This window comes from Canis lupus, chromosome 20, assembly GCF_011100685.1.
Source record: "Canis lupus familiaris isolate Mischka breed German Shepherd chromosome 20, alternate assembly UU_Cfam_GSD_1.0, whole genome shotgun sequence".
Classification (NCBI taxonomy): Eukaryota; Metazoa; Chordata; class Mammalia; order Carnivora; family Canidae; genus Canis; species Canis lupus.
In genome coordinates this window covers 44,410,959-44,430,406 of record NC_049241.1, presented here as the reverse complement: position 1 = coordinate 44,430,406, position 19,448 = coordinate 44,410,959, and the positions used below count along the sequence as shown (strand labels likewise).

General features: G+C 54.1%; 1 protein-coding gene across 1 annotated transcript; it reads right to left on the bottom strand.

Moving 5' to 3' along the window:
• Positions 1–3,434: 3,434 nt before the first annotated feature.
• Positions 3,435–6,712, bottom strand: MEF2B (myocyte enhancer factor 2B; the record flags this gene model as incomplete). The annotated part of the gene is given in 7 exon segments (NM_001205203.1): positions 3,435–3,546; positions 3,681–3,774; positions 3,866–3,999; positions 4,176–4,323; positions 4,802–4,936; positions 5,943–6,146; positions 6,659–6,712. Coding segments are annotated over 7 exon segments (881 nt in total), but the record flags the coding sequence as incomplete, so codon positions are not given.
• Between the last annotated feature and the right edge of the window lie 12,736 nt (positions 6,713–19,448).

Below are 19,448 nucleotides of genomic sequence, written 5' to 3'. Positions count from 1 at the left end.
TCCCCTTCCAAGTGAAGCCAGTCTCACCAGCCCCACAACCTCCACGCAGTCAGCTTCCCTCATCAGCTTCCACTACAGTCCCCTGCTCCCCGATCTCTGGCTTCTACCCCCTACACCCCACTTCACTGCCCACAGTCTATTTTTCTCTGGAGCAGGTTGAGGACACCTCTTGACACTGAGCCAGACAATGTCCCTCCTCCATTCTAAAATGGACACTCCTCACTCCCTATTCTACACTAGATGAGCAAGCTATCTGTTCCACATGAACATTCCTTGTTCTCTGTTCTCCACTGGGTGAACCCACATTCCATTCTCTGTCCTGCATTGGGTAGTCCATGTTCCCTGATCCTCACTAGACATCCTCTCTGTCTGTCTGCATTAACAGCCCACCTTCTCTGACTACACTGAAGTCCACACTCTTGTTCCATACCCACAATTCCACTATTTCTGTTTATGGTGCTCTTGAAAATGCAACTCTCAGGACAGCTGGGTGGCTCAGTGGTTGAGTGTCTCTGCCTTTGGCTCAGGTCATGACCACAGGGTCCTGAGATCCAGTCCTGCGTCGGGATCCCTGCTCTGCGAGGAACCTGCTCCTCATTCTCCCTTTGCCTGCCACTCCCCCTGCTTGTGACCTTGCCTGCTCTCTCTCTGTCAGATAAACAAAATCTGAAAGAAAGGAAGAAAGAAAGAAAGAAAGAAAGAAAAGAAAAGAAAAGAAAAGAAAAGAAAAGAAAAGAAAAGAAAAGAAAAGAAAAGAAAAGAAAAAAGAAAAGAAAATGCATTTCTCAGGTTTCTGATTTCCATGACTACGTTCATGCCATAATTCCCATGATACTTTCAACCAGTGACTGAGCTCCTGGGAGACTCAGGGCCCCTCTGATGGTGACCATGGCCCTGACTGACATCACCACGGTGTCCTTAGAAAGGCTGGCAGAGGACACTTTCACGCAAATCTCCCTGAGCCCTCTCCCACAGAGCCAGCAGGTGCAGAGCTAGAGTCTGGACCAAAGGTGTTTCCAGAAGCCAGCCTCCTGCTCACTGAGCTCTCATGACACAGGACACCCCAACCTGTATATGTATAATTATACATGTGTAGGCAACATGTGACAGCCCTTTCTTTTTTTAAGATTTCATTTATTTATTTATTTATAAAGATTTTATTTATTTATTCATGAGAGACACACACAGAGAGAGGCAGAGACATAGGCAGAGAGAGAAGCAGGCTCCATGCAGGGAGCCCGATGTGGGACTCGATCCAGGCACTCCAGGATCACGCCCTGAGCTGAAGGCAGACGCCCAACCGCTGAACCACCCACGCATCCCAGATTTTATTTATTTATTCATGAGAGACACGGGGAGAGAGGCAGAGACAGGCAGAGGGAGAAGCAGACTCCCTGTGGAGAGCAGATGTGGGATTTGATTCCAGGACCTCGGGATCACGACCTGAGCCAAAGGCAGACGCTCAACCACCTGAGCCACCCAAGCGTTCTGACACAGCCCTTTCTGAGTCCCCAGGCTGAGACCCTGAAAACATGAGGTGAAGCCCTTGGAAGCCAGGAGGGATTTTATTTTTTAATTACTATTTCTATTTTATTTTTTACTTGTGAGCGGGGAGTGCAGAATCCAAAGCGTACTATTGGGCGCCACCTAATGGAAGATGGCGAAAGTGCAGTCTCCAGGCATGGGCACGCTGAACTACACCTACCCGCCGGTGCCCCCACCTCCCAATCTCTGAAAGCAGCCCACATTTTTAGGAACCTGCCACGGGGCACTTAACCTGTGGGCACTGACTTCAGGGACTGAGCTGGCTTTTTGTCCCCCGTGAGGGTGAGATCCAAAGGCTAAGAAGGGATCCTCTCCAACCTTACTTCCGTTTCACCCAACCAAAGCTTGGGACTAGAAGTATTTCGACGGGGGGGGGGGGGGGGGGGGGGGCTCAGGACAGGGGACATGGTGGCGCCAGTCGCATGCGGAGTAGAGGGGTGAGCAGCTCAGGATCCCGGAAAGGTCAGGGATCGGATCTGAGTGTTATCAACATCCCACGAAACGGCATCGGGGGTGCCTGGAGGAGAGAAGCAGATGGAGCTCCCTGCGCTCCTGGACACCCAAGTCTGCCCTCAGGGTACTGGCCAGAGTAGGGGAGTTTGAGCTCCCCGGAGTTGGTAGATAAACTCCGGCTCCCTCCTGCCTTTGGTGGATCGCAATTGCTGGGTCTAGGGATCAAGGGCTATGCCCATTAAAAGATGAATCGTGTAGTGACCGCCCCCAGCCGGCGGGTAGGTAGCGCAACATTCAAAATTCCTAACTGCTCCTTGCTGCCAGCGATCGCGACCCAGCCTGGGAGCTTCCCCCGGAGCACAGGACCCTACGTCCTCAGGAGGTGGTAGTCCAGCCTCTGGCCCCCGAGTGGAACCACTTTAGGTGCGCTCTCTAAGCGCCCCCCAGGGTCCCCAGGGGCGGAGGAGGTGGGCCGCGCTGCCTACGGAGTCGCCCGCTCGCTGCGCCCCCTGCAGGGCTCTTCCCCGTCACGTCCCTACCCCTCAACGTCCTTCCTCCGAGATCCCTCCCCCGAACCCTTGTCTCCCCACCCCAAACCCAGACAAGGCAAGACTGAGACATCTTGGAAAGAGATGGGAGGATCCGGACATGGTGGTGGCTCTGAGCAGCGACAGTGTCGTCCGTGGACACCACGCGTGTTTTATTGGTGGATACACACACAGGAGAGGGAGAAAGGAGCCCCCCCCCCCCCCCCCCCGTGGATCCGAACTCCAGGCCCTCACTTTGGAGGGTCATAACTTCTCCATCTTCTCTAAGGACGCGGGGGAGGGAGGTTGGGACCCACGTGCCCTCGCCCAGCCCCGCGTGGGAAGAAGGACCGTGCCATCCCGGGGTCCACTACCGGGCCCAGCCGTCCGCAGTGGGCAGTCGGCGCAGGGGCGGCCCGGGCCGTAGCGGCTCCGCCAAGGGGCCGCGACAGGAGCAAGGGGTAGGGGAAAGTCTTGGGAAAGTCTCCGGGGCCCCCGGGGGCCGGCGAGAGGCGCTCGGACTTGATGCTGACTGGGGGGGTCGGCGGGGAGGCACCGCGGGCGGGGGGCCCCTCCTCACTCAGGCTTCGGCCCCCACTGCAGGGAGAGAGAGAGAGAGAGAGAGAGAGAGAGAGCTGTGAGCTCAGCGAGGAAGGGAGGGAAGCCGGGGAGGTGGCATGGCTCGGGCAAAGGCTCGGCAGGAGGACCTTGGGAAAGGAGGGGGTGGCGGTCCCTCCTGGGGTTTCCAAAATAGCCACCCATCCCATGGAGGAGAGTCGGGAGAGGCTGCGTGTCGAACCAGGAGTGGCCGCCAGAGGTCAGCAGTGGCTAGGGGCTTCGGAAGACTTGGGGGGACCCCACAAAAATGACCGCATTAGGGATGAGAGGAAGGGCAGTTGGGGCACTTACCTGGGCTGGGGAGGGGCGGCTGGGGGCCCATCGCCCCTCGAGTGCTGCCAGGGGGCCAGGGTAGGGGGCTGCAGCAGGCCAGGGGGTGGAGGAGGGTCTCCTAGGCTATATTCTGGGAGGTAGGAGGAATAAACTGAGGCCCTGACCTTAGAGAGCCCCTTGCCCAAGCCTGACCATTCCACCCCTCACCCCCAACAGGCAGTTGTATGGATGTCTCCCTGGGCAGGGCACATAGGGGGTGCATACCTGGGGGGCCTGCAGGGAGGAAGGGGAAACTACCCAGTGGGGGTCCTGGAGCTGTGGCAGAGCACGGACTCTGTAGGCTACCATAGAGGCCTCGCTGTGGGGAGACGATAAAGGGGAAACTGAGGCCCACACCCAGGCCATCCTGCCTTGCCCCATCAGCCCTGCCACGCCTTCCCCTCACTCACCGAGGTGCTCAGTCCCCCTCGGGCCCCTGCCAGGCTACCAGGCAGGTCCGGCCTCCGCCCATCTGCTGCCAAGTACAGGGGTGGTGGTGTCTTGCTGGCAAGGTGGCTCGGTGAAAAGAGAGGGTGTGCCAGGCCTGAGGAGCAGGAAACCCCCAGAGAGAGAGGACATGTGGCCATGTCATCTAATGAAGTCTGAGGTCCAGAGGTAATACACAGACAAGCAGTGCCTGAGCCACCTTCCCCACTACGACCCCCCCACCCCGTTGGATCTCCACCCCCTTTTGCCCCAGGACCTATGGCCCATCCTTACCTGGGGGTCCAGCTTTGGGGGCCGCTGGCCGGAAAGGGGATGGGCGGCTCTGGGCAGGAAGGGCCTCCCCAAGCCCACTGGGGTCGCAGCCTGGTGGGGGCAGGGCCCCATATACCATGTCTGGGCTAGGCATTGTAGGGGCTGCTGGCTGAGGGTAGAGAGGACAGGATTGGTTGGAGGAACATGTTGATGAGGACATCAAATCCAACACAGAAAGTCAGGGGCCAGCATCCACTTCTGGAAGCCCTTGCTACTCCTCCCTCTGGCCTAACCCCACATGACTGAAGGAGCCTGTGTTCGGTCCTGTCACTCATTGGCACCTAGGCCCAGGGCTGAGGCTTCTTATTCCATATGGGGTTGGCACTGAGGGGGCTTCCCAGAGTGTTTGATGAATCAAAGAAATAAAGAAGGAAGGGAATGGCTGTCCATTGAACTCTTATTCATCCTTCAAAGCCCCAATGATAATGCCCACTCCTCTAGGAAGCCTTCCCTTTCCACCTAGGCAGAGACGTGTTCCCAAACTCTAGGTTTCTTGGCCTTAGTTCTCTGTCTTAGTCTCAGCCTTGGCCACTTAGGCCTAGGAGGTGAGGGAGGGCCCCTTCCCGGTGGTGCATGAAGTCACTTACATAGAGCCGGGGCCGGGGCAAGGCTGGGTCACCCCCATCACCTGCCAACCTCCGCAGCTTCTCTCCTGGCCCCTCGGGCCCTTCATCTGGCTCCAGCTCTGGTCCATCGAGGCCCACACCCCTCCGCTTCAGTGTCTGTGAGGAGGGGAAACAATAGGGTGACCCTCCCACCGTCCTAGCCAGGGAACCTGGTTCTATGGGAGAGGGAAGAGACCTACCCTACCCAGCTCTGCGGGTGGATCAGAGTGCAGGCACAGCCTATTCCAGACAAATCCCATTGACCAAAAACTCTAGTGAGTTACATCTAGTAAATTCCAAATGCCTGTGAGAGAGGGACTGTTCTGCCCTGGGACCAGAGAGGCCCAGGTCACACAGTAGGGGTGGAGATCCACCTGGACCTGCTGGCACAGTCCTAACGCTCCTCCTGAATATAACCCTGATATCTCCATCCTGCTCTTGCATGCAGCCTCCAAGGCTGGAGTGTAATAGGTATTTAAAAGATGTTGGAGGACAACATTACAGGCTTTCCTGAGCTGCTCCCCCCGGACCTGCATACTCCTGGACCCCGGTTCTCCTGGACCCCCGCTTCTTCCCACCCTCCTGAAACATTGGGGGTCACCACGTGCAGTCCTAGGCCTGCTGGTCTCTCCATCTCTGTGGCTTTAGCTTCCCACCTTGGGTAAAGATTCCCATTTCCAAAGGGAAGTGATCTTGCCCATCCTGGGTGGTAGGTGTGGGAGGGCAAATCAGCTAGCGCAGGGGTGTTTCTGCTTCTTTCTCCTGGGGACAGGGCAGCTCAGACAAAACCACTCCCGGACCTCAGTGAGGTCTGCTTGCTTTCAGGTACCCTTTATTCTGTTTCTGCACTCACCAAACAGGTGACAGGATTAAATGAGATGAGGTGTGCGAGGGACACAGAGGGCAGCCCTTGATGCACAGAGGCTAATGTTTTTCTTCCTGCTATGGGGGCAGTTGCTCCTGAGAGGAACCCCACATTACCTCGAACCTGCTTTTAAACCACTCAAACCAGCAGTAAAGCCAGATTACAACACTCATCTTTTGTGCCAACCAAGACTCCCTAGGCTCTGAGCAAGTGCAGTGAGCTGGACTTCGGGCGCTGGGGCGGAGGGCCCCAGGGTACCTCGAGGATGTCGGTGTTGGTGCGGCTCTCGTGGGGCTCACTGTACTCCGTGTACTTCAGGAGCACGCGGTCCATGTCCGTGCTGGCATACTGGAAGAGGCGATTGGCGCTGTTGAAGATGATGAGGGCGATCTCACAGTCGCAGAGCACGCTCAGCTCATAGGCCTTCTTCATCAGCCCGAACTTCCGCTTGGTAAACGTCACCTGGACCCAGGACCCACAGGCAGGGTGGGAGAAGACATGGATTTGGGGTGGCGAGGAGGAGATGGAGGGGCCTCCTGACTCTATGCCTTGGGCACGGTGTCCTTCCTGGCTGTACTGCTCCTTCCTTCTCCCTTCTCAACCTGGCAAACTCCTATTGGTGCTTCAAAACCTAGCCCAAATGTCGTCTCCTTGGGGAAGTTTTCCTTGGTCTTCAGGATAGAGCCCACATTGCCTCTCTGAGCTTCCTCAGGTCCGTGCCTCCCTCTGGACCAGCCCTGGATTGGGTGTGTTTGTGTCAAGCTCCATCTCTCCTACTGGGGCTCCAGTCATCAGGGAGAGTAAATGAATAAATCATCATGAAAATGAGCAAATGCTACATTTCAAACTCTGGACACCGCATCAAGGCTCCCCATTCCCTTGCAGTCCCCCCAAATGGACAGGCCTTCACCCAGGCTGCATCTGCTGCCAAGAACACCCTTCCCCCAACTGCTCTTCCAACCAGTGAAACTCACCTGCCGATTCCTTTGGTCCAGAATGCGCGAGATCTGGATTTTTTTCCTCCCCATTGTCCCAGGCTGGATGGAAAGACCTTGGCCTTGGGGGGGAAGGAAGAGAGGACAGAGTGGGCTGATGGAAAGTGAGACCAGGCACCCAGCTTCCCTTCTGTCTTCCGCCTGCCCCCTGCCAAGCACTGAGCGGGGAGATAATGGGGAAATCAAGGCAGGCCAGGTCACCCCACAACCCCCACCCTCAACCAGCCCAGGATGCAGTAGATGCTCAGTAAACACCTTTGGACCAATTCCACATGAAGAGAAGGCTAACCAGGCAAAGGATTGGGGTCCGGCCCCGCCCCTGCCTCTAAAACGAAACAAGCTGGTAATTGTGGGGCCTCAGGGGAGCCTGACCTCCCTAGCCCCTCTGTGTGTGTCATGCACAGCCCCCTGTTGTCGGGAGATAAAATGAGCTAACCCATGGGAAGCATTCAGATCCTCCAGGCACACAGTAAGTGCCACATATGCGCCAGTATTATGAGTACTGGCAACAGCCTAAAAGTCCTTGACGGGCCAGGTTGGATGGACATCTGATGCCGATACCTGGCAGCGTTCAGGAAACATTGCTCACTGAATCACTAATCTTGAGCCACTGGAAAAAAAAAAAAAAAAAAAAAAAGCCTGGTCCGCACATTGGACACCTTTAAGTCATTCAATCCAGTAACAGCTGCCCAACAAGCAGGATCGAGGGCTGTGGTTACAAGAAAACGTATATTTAAAAATTGCATTGAAAGTAGAAAAAGAACTAGAAAGAAATAAGCAAGATAGGAGTCACTGCTGGGTGGAAATTTATGGGTGAAATTTTTCCCCCTTTTAAAAAAAATTTAGATGCAATTCACACAACCTAAAATTAGCCATTTTAAAGTGTGCGATTCAGTGGCATTTAGTGCGTATACAGTGTTGTACAACCACCACGTCTAGATAGTTCCAGAAAGTTTTCATCCCCCCAAAAGGAGACCCTATGAGTATTAGCAGTCCCTCTCTACCCTCCTTCCCCCAACCCCTGGCAACCACAGATCTGTCTCTATGAACTTGTGCCTTTCTAGACATTTCATGTAAATGGAACCATACAATGTGTGACCTTCGGTGTCCTTTCTTTCCCCCTTCCCTTTTTGATTATCTGAATTTTCTAACTTTCCCGTTTTAGTGATTATATATTATATCCATTTAAAAAGAATAACAGGGGGGACCTGGGCAGCTTAGTCAGCTGAGCATCTGACTCTTGATTTCAGCTTGGGTTGTGATCTCAGGGTCCTGGGATAGAGCCCCGCGTCAGGCTTCCTGCTCAGCGGAGAGTCTGCTCACCTCTTTCCTTCTGTACCTCCCTGTGCTCCTGCATGCTCTCTTTCTCAAATAAATAAATGAAAGCTTTTTAAAAAATAAATAAAATGGATAAATTAATCTTTAAAAAAGGAAAAAAAGTTACAGGTGGGAGTAGGTCAAGACACCCTGAAAAGACCTCAAGTTTAGAGCCCACACTGGGGTTTTGGCCTGAGGTCTGCTTGAAAGAAACCCTGAACCCTTCTCATGAGGACCTTGGATCTCCCTGGAAGGGTACTCAAGGGTGAGAATGGACAACTCGTGAAGGGCAGCATGTCCCTAAGTTATGCAGCATGTTGGGATCCAGGCTTTCCCCAGCTCTCCCCATGCAGAGCTCCTTGGAATGAAGGCTTCATTCATGTAGCCCATCGTGTAGCATTCATGCCACCATACAGACAGCCACTCCAAGACATCCAAGGCATCCAAGACCCCCTCCACCAACTCTATGACCACACGATCTCCCAGCCCCTCCCATCTCATAGGTGACTGAGGTTTCAGGTGAGGCTGAGGCTTCCAGGGTCAGGCAGGCCTGAGGTCAGGTCCCAGACAGCCTCCAACCCACTGGGCAGTCCTCAGCAAGGGATGCCTCTCCTCAGGCCTCAGTGTGCTGTTCTGTGGAAGGGCTAGGGATGAAATGCAGAGCACCTAACACAAGGCTTGGGAATGAACTCTTGAGAAGTATAGGAAAATGCGAATCCATCTCCAGGAGCAACCATACCTGCTTCCCAGACTCCAGCTCCAGAGGTTTGGGTGGGACTCTCCATCCCACTGTCCCAGAGTCTCAGGGCCCAGGCGTGTTAGACAACTGTTGTATTTGGCCTGCTGTGTGACCCTACGTGTGCTCTCCACTCTCTCTGGTCTGGGTCTCCGAGCAGTCACAACGATGCAGAGCCAGGACCCACGGGAGCCCTAGCCCTGGCCCCCCAGTTCCAGCTTGACTTGCTAAATTTAACTTCCCAGGCTAATTTTAATCCCTGGCCGGAATCGGGTGATGTTCCCACGGCTGGGACGTGTTGCCCCAGCCCTGACAAGTCCCTGGGGACAGAAGAGGGGCACTGGTCCGGAGGTCCTGGTGCCAAGGTGACTCCGGAAATGCCCCCGTGCCTGGGGTCCCATGGGAACGTGGGACTCAGACATGAATCTGGGCCTGGAAGATCTGAATGTGGACACTACTCAATCTGTCCCCAGTTTAGACGAGCACATCCTGGCCAGGGCAGGGTTCACATAATGAGGGAGCCCCACAAACCAGAAGGCCCAGGGGTGGGGGTGGTCTCTTGGAGCCAAGACAGGAAGTGAGTTCCAAGTAGAAGGAGGAGCAGGTACCAAGGCTCTGAAGGATGAGACACAGTAATGAAGCTGGAGCAAGGAAGCCAGGAGTAGAAGTCACAGGGGCAAGGTCACTTCGGTCCTCTGAGCTGTGCGGAGGACTGTGGGTTTTGGTGTAAGAGTGACAGAGAGCCATGAGAGGGTTTTGAGCATGGGATGGGGTTTGATATATCATTTATAAATTTAGCCACAGTTGCCACGGGGAGCAGCAGGCAGGAGACTTGAGGGGAGACCAGGGCTGTGTCCATCTGGGCAGAGACTAGGGGCGAGCCACCTCTCCTCCAGTTCTAGACCCACATCATACACTTTAAGTCAGTATACTCCAGGGGTCTTTGGTTCCTCCAAATCCACCAGATCCTCTGCCATCTCTGGGGCCAGGCCTGACAGATGCAGATGGGCTCATGCTGGGGTTTGACTCTTCTGACTCTCAGTGACCTCGAAGCCCCCAATCCTCACCTGAGAACCAAAGCCATCTCCTATTCTGGCTCTTGAGGGATCCACCCAGCACACAGCTCTGATCACACCTCTGCCTGCTCACACACTCTCCATGGCTCCTCTCTGCCCTCAGGAGAAATTTCTAGTTTCCAACTGGGCATTTGAAGCCCTGCCCCAATCAGCCCCTGCCCATCTTAATCTTCCCATAACAAAATGACTCTGCCTGGAAAGCCCTTTTTTCACTTGGCCAACTCCTATTCACACTTCAAAACGCAGCTTAAAAATTCATTCCTGGGGATCCCTGGGTGGCACAGTGGTTTAGCGCCTGCCTTTGGCCCAGGGCGCGATCCTGGAGACCCGGGATCAAATCCCACGTCGGGCTCCCGGTGCATGGAGCCTGCCTCTCTCTCTGCCTGTGTCTCTGCCTCTCTCTCTCTTGCTGTGTGCCTATCATAAATAAATTTAAAAAAAAAATTCATTCCTCCAGGAAGTCCTCCCTGCCCTCACTCTGGACTCCTACAGCTCCCGAAGTTCCTCTCCAGTTTTGACCCCAAAAACTGGGGTGGGTATATCCAGCTCTGTCCCCCTCAGACTGGAAGCCCCGCAGGACCAGATTTAGTGAATGGATCAGGTCAAAAGAGACTCTGAACTCCCCCCAGCTTCCCTCAACAACTTCCTCTCAGACTCCCCCAGCTGACTCCCTACCCAGAAATACATGGGCATGCAAATCCAGTCACTCAGCGTTGACCTGTCTCAAGCCCAGGTGTGAAGGGCCAGCCAAGGAATGCGGAGGCGGAAGGCCCAGAGTGTGCATGTATATTTGTACTCACATGCAAATCCCCACTGAGCCGCAGACAGACCCGGTGGCCTGTTCTCCAGATGTTGGCGTGATCGGAACTGCTGGGGGGAGGTAGCAGCACATGCTGAGTGTGCCAGGCACGGGGGGGGGGGGGGGGGGGGGGCGCATCTTCTGTGCATACATTCCCCACCCCCCCATACACACGATATCCAGCCAGAAAGTAGAGAGCTTGTGGCATCTGCTCAGCAGAGAAGCAGAGAGATGGACCCACTGACCCAAGAATGGAACAGGGAAGAAGGGTCAGGAGAAATCCAAGAGGGCATCTCAGAGGATGAAACATGTGGTTGGAGTTTCCTTGATGGACAGGTTGGGTGGGGGCCTGAGCAAATGAGCAGGGAGCAGGCATTTGAAGTCAAGAGTCCAGCACATAAAAAAAAAAAAAAAGAGTCCAGCACTTCCTTACCCTTTTCTTCATACCCTCATGCTTAGCATGTAGTATCAACCATGTGCCAACCACTGCAATAAGCTGACCACAAAAGAAGTAGAAAGTTTAAGTAGATCAAAGACCAGAGATTAGAAAAGTGACTCAAGACCCACCATTAAAAGGACAGCAGGCCCAGATGGTTTTACAGCTTTTATCAAACCTCAAAGGAGAGGGAAATGCAACATTATTAAAACTAACTCAGGGGACGCCTGGGTGGCTTAGCGGTTGAGCATCTGCCTTTGACTCAGGTAGTGATCCCGGGGTCCCGGGATTGAGTTCCACATCGGATTCCCCACAGGGAACCCGCTTCTCCTTTTGCCTATGTCTCTGCCTTTCTCTGTGTGTCTCTCATGAATGTATAAATAAAATCTTAAAAAAAAAAAAACAACAACTCAGATCTTTGCAAACAATGAAAATTGCCCAAGTCATTTTTATGAAAACTTCTATATGTCAGAACCCGAATGGGACGCCTGGGTGGCTCAGCAGTTGAGCATCTGCCTTTGCCTCCAGAATTCCAGGATCTCTGTTTCTCCTCCTTCTGCCATGTCTCTGCCACTCTCTGTGTCTCTCATGAATAAATTTTAAAAATGTTTAAAAAAGAACCTGAGTAAGTCCAAAAAGTGAGGTGTATTGACCACAAAAGGGGCCATGTGAACCCATGTGAATTCTCAGGGTTTCTAGGGAAGACATCTTTGAAGAGGTGAGATTGGAGCTGAAACCTGAAGCACGAGAAAGAGACAACCAAGCAAGGGAAGGGCCAGTCATGGGAGAATGGCGGGGAAGGGTGTTCCTGGCAGGGGCATCTCCAAGGGCAAAGGTCTGGAACCGTCAAGAGTTTGATATTTTTTTTAATTTTTATTTATTTATGATAGTCAGAGAGAGAGAGAGAGAGAGAGGCAGAGACATAGGCAGAGGGAGAAGCAGGTTCCATGCACCGGGAGCCCGATGTGGGATTCGATCCCGGGTCTCCAGGATCGCGCCCTGGGCCAAAGGCAGGCGCCAAAGCACTGCGCCACCCAGGGATCCCAAGAGTTTGATATTTTAAAGGAATCACAGACTGCTGTATGGTTGGACAGCATGACAGTGGGGAGATGGGGGAGGGATGGAGGATGGTATAGGGAAGATTGTGGGGATCTGATCACATAAGGCCACAGCAAAGACTGTGGGCTTTGCTCTGAGGTCAATGAGGAGCCATGGAGAGTTTGGGGGCAGGGGCATCGGGACATAATTTTACAGTTTGAAAAATCCCCTTGCACTCTCTTACATTGCTGGTGGGAGGGGAAAGAGGTGGAGCCACTCTGGAAAACTACCTGGTGTCTACTAAAGGGGAATATATGTCTTCCCTATAACCCAGAGATCTCTCTTCTCAGTATTCACCCAAGAGAAACGGATCCACATTTTACCAAAGGACACCAGCAAGAGTGTTTTCAATAGCTTCATTCATCGTTGCCCCCAAGCTAGAACCCACCCAAAGGGCCCCCATGGGAGAATCAGTTAATACTCTCTGCTAGATTCTGTGATAGATTACTACACAACACAGTAAAAGGATGCACGCCAGCTCCATGGAACCATACAGGTAAACCTCCCAGACCGCGAACCGATTCCACGATGCTGGACTCAACAGAGGGGACACACTGTGATGCCTGGGTGGCTCAGCAATTGAGTGTCTGCTTTTGGCTCGGGATGTGATTCCCGGGTCCTGGGATCAAGTCCCACATCGGGCTCCCTGCAGCCTGCATCTCCCTTTGCCTCTTTTTCTGTGTGTCTCTCATGAATAAATAAATAAAATCTTTAAAAAAGGGGGGGGGGGGCGGGGACACACTCCGTAATCCCATTCACATGAAGTTCCAGAAGTGGCAAAATTCCCTTATAGTGATGAGGATCGGCACAGTGGCCACCCTAGGCAGGCGCTGTGACAGGGCAGCAGGAGCCTCAGGAGGCTGCTCGCCGGTCCAGAGTCCAGGCACTCAGGCATGTTTCATTTGTGTAAATGTGTTAGCCCCATTCTGATGATTTGTGCATCTTTCTCTCTATGATTTATCTCAACTAAACTAAAAGGATTTTTTTTTTTTAAAGCTTCTCCTGCTCATGGCTGCCAAGGAGGTAGCATCTAAGAAGGAGGAAAGTGACAGGGAGAGGCTGGGGCAGGTGTCCAGGCAGGAGACATGAGGCCTGAACTGGTGGCATACTTGGCAGGGGGGAGAAGAGCTGGGCATCCCAGGCCTGAGCGCTGCGCAGAGAAAGAACTGAGAGGACAAAGGAAGATTTCCTGAGTGCCCGGAGATCATAAACTCTCTGTACCTGTGGTCGCTAAGTCAATCAACAAACACCTCTGGTCCATAAACTATCACCTTCTTGACCTGGTGGGTCCTTTTACCACCTTGGTGATGGAGATATGGGAGCTGGAAAGGAAGCCACCCTCCCACTGACCCTTCACCACTGCACCCTCCCCATCTGAGGACTCCATTTTCTCACCTGTAAATGGGGGTGAGAATCTTTCTCCCAGCAGCTGGGGAGGAGAGGGTAGTGGATGGCTCTGCTGACCTTGTCCTCTGGCCTTCCAGAAGCCAGGAGGAAGATGCGCAGGGCCTTGGAACTGGGGGTGCTGAGTCAGCATGTCATCCCGCAAGATCACAGCGACACGCTGGGTGACATCGAACCCCCACTTCCTCCCCCATAAAATGGGTCACAAAATTCTGACCTCAAAGGCCTTGCGGTGAGGGTTTGAGAGAAAAGACCAGGAGCCAGTCAAGTTCCCCTTCTTGGCTCCCAGTGGGGCTTAAATGGGGGACGAGTGGCACAGTCACACTGCCAGAGCCCTGAGCCCAGAGGCCACAGATTGCCGGGGCACCCGAACCGGGAAAGGAGGGGAGGAAAGGAGAAGTGAGAGGCAGGTGGGTGGCCGTGGGGGAGGGGAGGGCCCATGGGGACGCGGCGAAGCGGGGAGGGGGCGCCGCTCCTGGGCGGCTGCAGCGAATCAGGCCTGCAGCCCCGCCTCACGCAACCCAGGAGGTGGTTTCATCACCTGTTCCCCAAGTACCTCATTACAGGCGACAGGAAGAGCCCCTTGGAAAGCTGGGACCCCCCCCTCCCCTCTCTTGAGGGCTCAAGCTGTTCCGACCCCAGCTGCCAGCGACCCTCCCCTCCCCAGCAGGGGCCCTGGGCCTGCCTCCTACCCTGGGGGCCTGGGGAGATGGTACCCCAAGTGAGGGGCCTCTGTGGGTGACTTAGGGGCTGGCTCAGCCCACAGCGGTCCCAGAGGGCAGGTGGGCTCTGTCAGTGACTCTGGTGGGGCCAAGCTTCCGTGGGCCTCAGTTTCGTCCACCAGGAAATGGGGAGACTCAAGGCTGCCTTGTTGAGCTGAGGAGCAAGTCTTCACAGCAGGTGCTCTACAGTTGCTAGGAGCTTTCATGGTCATATGGTCAGCTCTGCTCAGCCCCGGGAGGGGCCCAGATCAGAGCAGGGGACCTAGGCAGACTAGGCAGTGGGGGTTGAGGAAGCTCATTCCTCAGATGGACAGATGAGGGTAGGGAGATGCCCCACACAAGGAGTCCCCCAAACACATGCAGAGCCCTTCAAAATCCACAGATGCTTAAAATATACATAGATATCTTGGGCACATGCATCACCCCCAAACACATGTGAATCCCTCCGTACAAAAGTCCCCAAAAGATGTGCAGTCCAAAATACAGACCCCTCCAAACCCATACAACTTTCCAAACACACATATCCTCAAAACACACTCAGATCATCCTGCATATGCAGACCCCCAAATACACATAGACCTCTCCAGACACACACCGGGCCCCTAACACATTCCAATTCCCCAATTGCACACAAACTCCCAAATACATGCGGGCGCCCCCAAACATACCATGCCCCCCAAACACACGCATGTTTTTTGTCCATTTCCCGTAGATCCCTGGACACAGGTAGGGCTCCTACATCTGCAGTGGTAATGCCCAACCCTCTGGCTCCTTAAGGCAGAGTGGTCCGCAGCTCCAGGGGAGAATCAGGCTGGGGAGTCTGTGGGAAGTAAGCATTTGGAGGGGGCCACATATTTGGATGCTTCATAGGAGTCACAGGCTACAGTGGAGCAGGTGGCAGGGGATTGTAGAGATCTTTGTGGTGATCCTGGGAACTCTAGGGGTCTGAGAGTGGGATGTGTCACCCACAGGCACTCGGAATCCCAGAAACAGAATGTTCCAGTTGGAGAATGCCCCTAGGGGTTCCTTGTCCATGGGTCCCTCTGGCACCCATGGGGAAACTGAGGCCTAATGGGGTCCCTCAGACCTCCTCTCCCCAGGTATGCTCCTTGGAGGGCCCACTGTGGCCATGTGCTGAGAGGCCAGGGCTGTGACTGTGGGCCTGGCCAGGCCAGGGTCAATTCCCGGCTCCACCGCACATTTACTGCCTGACATGCTCTGAGGCTTAGTTTCCCCGTTTGTACCACGAGTCCCTGGGAGCTCCCCAGGAGCCTACCCACCTGTCCCTCCTCTTTAGAAAGGCCTCACCTACCAGCAAATTCCTAGTACACCTTCTGCCCCTTTTCGGGCATCTGAAATAGCAGCCCCACACATTCTGGTCACCCGCCTTGCCTAGGCTGGGGGGCTTTTCCCCTGGAACCCCCCTTGCCCAGATCACTCAGGTCTGAGAAACTGCTCCATGTCCTCTGAGGCCAGGCAGAAATTCCTTTTTCTGGAGGAACCAATTTCCCAGGGGAGATTCGTCTCTCCCTGAGGCACTCAGTCCTACCAGAAACTTTTTGTGTTTCTTTGTTACTTTGACAATCACATTGCCCCATCAGGAGCCTCCCCAGTGCCCAGCACACAGTAGGCCCCTGATCACCCTTCCTTGAGGAAAGGAGCAAACTGCTTTTTTTATAAATGGAAGAAATGGGACCCTTGGATGCCTCAATGGTTGAGCATGTGCCTTTAGCTCAGGGCATGATCCCAGGGTCCTGGGATTGAATTGAGCCTCGCAATGGGCTCCTTGCAGGGAGCCTGCTTCTCCCTCTGCCTATGTCTCTGCCTTTCTCTCTGTCTCTCATGAATAAATAAATAAAAATTAAAAAATAAATATATGGAAGAAACATTGACCACCTGTTCAGTTTTCTTTTAAGTGCCCTGTGGCCCATAAAACAAATTTGAGTCCCATCCCCTTCTGGTCTGAGACCCCTGCTCTAAACGGTCACCAGCATAACGACCAACTGGATGGTGTTCATCTTCCTCTCAAGCCCAGGGACTGACCCTCCATAGATACCGCCATCCATCTAGGAGGGAAATCATGTCTATCATCTGCCAAAAAGGTCAGTTTCTCTGACATGGCCACTGCAAACAGAAGCCTGCTACCCCATCCCACCTCCCTGAAGGATTTGGGACCCTGACCCCTGGAGTTGGAGACTCCACATTCAGAACCCAACCCTGCTGCCCTAAGTTGGAGCCCAGAACCACCCAAGGCACCCAGTGATGTTCCCTGAGCCATAGGGGCAACTGCAGAGATGGCTCAATATTTCCCTCTCTTTGTTCCAGAGAAAGATCTCCCCATGGGACCCCAGAAATTCATCCCCGGAGGCCAGGGCCTCCCTGCTTGGGAAATTAGCACATCTGTCAGTGCTGGGCAGAAGGGACTCGGCCCACAGCCCAGCAAACCCAAGACATAGTCATCCAAAGATGGGATCTTTGGGCAGCCCTGGTCCCCATACTCTTCCCCAGAAGTGTCTGGGAGCACACCAGGTACAGGGGACACGGGGGCAGGGAGTGGACAGACCCAGCCCTGTGGGAGAGGTGACAACAGACACAGAATCGTGGAAGAGACAGAGGCCTTCAAGGAAGAAATTCAACAGGGGAAAGCAGGAGGGGTGGCTGGCAGGGGAGGGAGCTGCTTTGGACAGAGGGGTCAGAAGGGCCTTTCTGAAAATGGGGACATGGATGAGAGGACAGCCATGTGGGGGAGGGACAACCCGGTGGAAGAAATGGCAGGTGAGAAGGACCTGAGGTGTGAACATGCTGGCCAGCTTCCAGGTGCAGGGGGAGCCAATGTGACCAAAGCAGGGGGAGTAGGAGCCGACGAAGATAGAGGAGGACAGGGGGGCCACATGGGGCCTCAGGGGTGGGGATGAGAGGGTGACTGCAGAGCGATGGGGAGCCATGGAGGGTGCATGAGTAGATGAGAGCTGCGGTCTGACTCAGGATTTTCAAAAGACCCCTTGGCTCTCATGAGAAAAAGCCCTATTGGGACAGGGGGCCAGGACAGCATCTTGTGGGAAACATGAGGGCTGTGAGTATAGAAAGTGGAGAGGGGCAGGCCTGTGCCCATGGCCTGTGACTCCTTGTGCCAAGTGGCCTCAACTGCTCCCTTCTGAGGGATCCTCAGTTGAGGGATCCTCAACTGCTCCCTTCTGACCTCGCCTTGATCTCGGGTGAACTGGACCTGGAGATCAGGCCAGGAAAGCGGACAGCCCTGAGGCCTCCTTGGCTCTGGTAGAGGGTGGGGTGGGGATGGGCCTAGATGGAGCTCACAGGCACTTCCACTCGGTCACAGTTCGGATGGCACCTCTATTATTGAGTGCCTACTGTCTGCCCAGGCCCACATGCCACCTCATTTACACACAGAACCTGCCTGACCCACAAACAGCCCAGTGAAGCGGAGATCACTGTCCCTATTTTACACAAGAGGAAGCAGTCTTCTCTGGGTCACACAGCAAGACCCCCAGATCTCACCCTAGCCTGGGCTTGTACCCCAGGGCCATCCTGCTGCATCCCAAAGTCACCATTCTGGGAAGTGAGCCTGGGACATTGTTGGGGTCCAAGACACTCATTCCTGGACCTGGAGGTGACAGGGCAGCCTCACAGCTCCCAAGATGCAGGCACAGGGAGATCCCCTTTTGGGGGGTTGAGAAATGGGATCCAACCTCTGTGTTCACCCCACAGGGATTCAAGGGCCAGGGCTGGTGATCTCTCTGACCTCAAATGGGATCCCAGTGTATGATAAATCCTCCCTGAAAAGTGACATGTCTTCAGGTGCATATGTTCCTCAAATCTTCTAGAAGGCCAGACCCCTAACATTTCTACACTCATTGCATCTAAGTTGGGGTGACAGATAATTTTAATTCCCTTTCCCCTCTTACTTTGCATTTTCCAGATATCTGCCCAGTTGGGTAATGATTTAACAAAATCAATCATTAGTCAGAGGTTGGATGCAAGACCGAGCTCAACTTGCTCAGGTCACAGGGGCAGCTGCAGAGCTCAGAGAGGGGCAGCGAGCTGTCCGAAGTCACACAGAGAAGACAGAAGACTAGGCCCCTTGTCCCAGGCCTTGTTCTCTCCGGATGGCAGAGGGGCAGCCTTGAGCCCACACTTTCCCTAAGGGTCCTGGATAGCTCCATCTGGGCTCAGTCTTCCCTCCCTGCAAAATGGGAGCTTGAGACCAGATAAACAGCTTCCAGTTCTTGTAGGTGAGACCCCCTGCACCCTAAATGTTCTAAAATTCCATTCTCTGGAAGCCAAGATTCACTTCTTGACTCAGGCAGCAGGAGGCAGGCATGGGGACCAGATGGAGGAAGGCTGACTTCTCCCAAAGCCCCTTTGACCTTTGCAATCAAACCCCACATGCTTGTCCTTCCAAGTCTAAATATTGTTTTGAACCCAGTTTCCATCACCCCAATAGTCAGAGTTCTAGTCATTGGATGCCAAATGTCCAGAGATCCTGACCTTCCTGCATGAGGATTTTCAGCCAGGCCAGGCATGAGGTCTCAGCTGTTTCCGACTTCTCAAGCCTGCAACAAAGGGACTGAGGATACCAGGTAGATCAGTCCGCTATGTCTGCAGCCCTGGACCCTGAGAGAAGTGGGGGGGCAGGGTGAGCATGACTGTGAAAGTAACACAGCCACCACCTTGTCATGTGCTGACAATCTCAGAGGGCTGTGACTATGTTCCTGTACCCATCTCTCATATGGGTAAACTGAGGCACAGGGAAGGGGGTGACCCAGGCAGCTGTGCCCCCTCCACCCAGGGCTCCATACCTCTTATTCTGCCCCCAAGCCTCACCCCAAGGCACCCCATGGACCAAGCTGAGGCCCCACATTTGCTGCCTGAAGCCCAAACTCCACAGGACAGGTAAGGGTTATGGCGGTCACAGGCACACATGGATAGTCATGCCACATGCAGGTGTGGGACAGTGACACACAAGGGCAAAGCCATAGCAGGAAGGCACTGGTTTGTGTACAAGGGACTAGAGGATGTGCAAAGGGGTACATCCCAGGAGAGGGGGACACTCCAGCTCACAGACTCAATACACAACTCACAGACACATAAATGGGGTCCGTGGCCCCACAATTTTAGACACTCAGTTCCCCAAATGACATCAAAACCCTTAGACACACAACC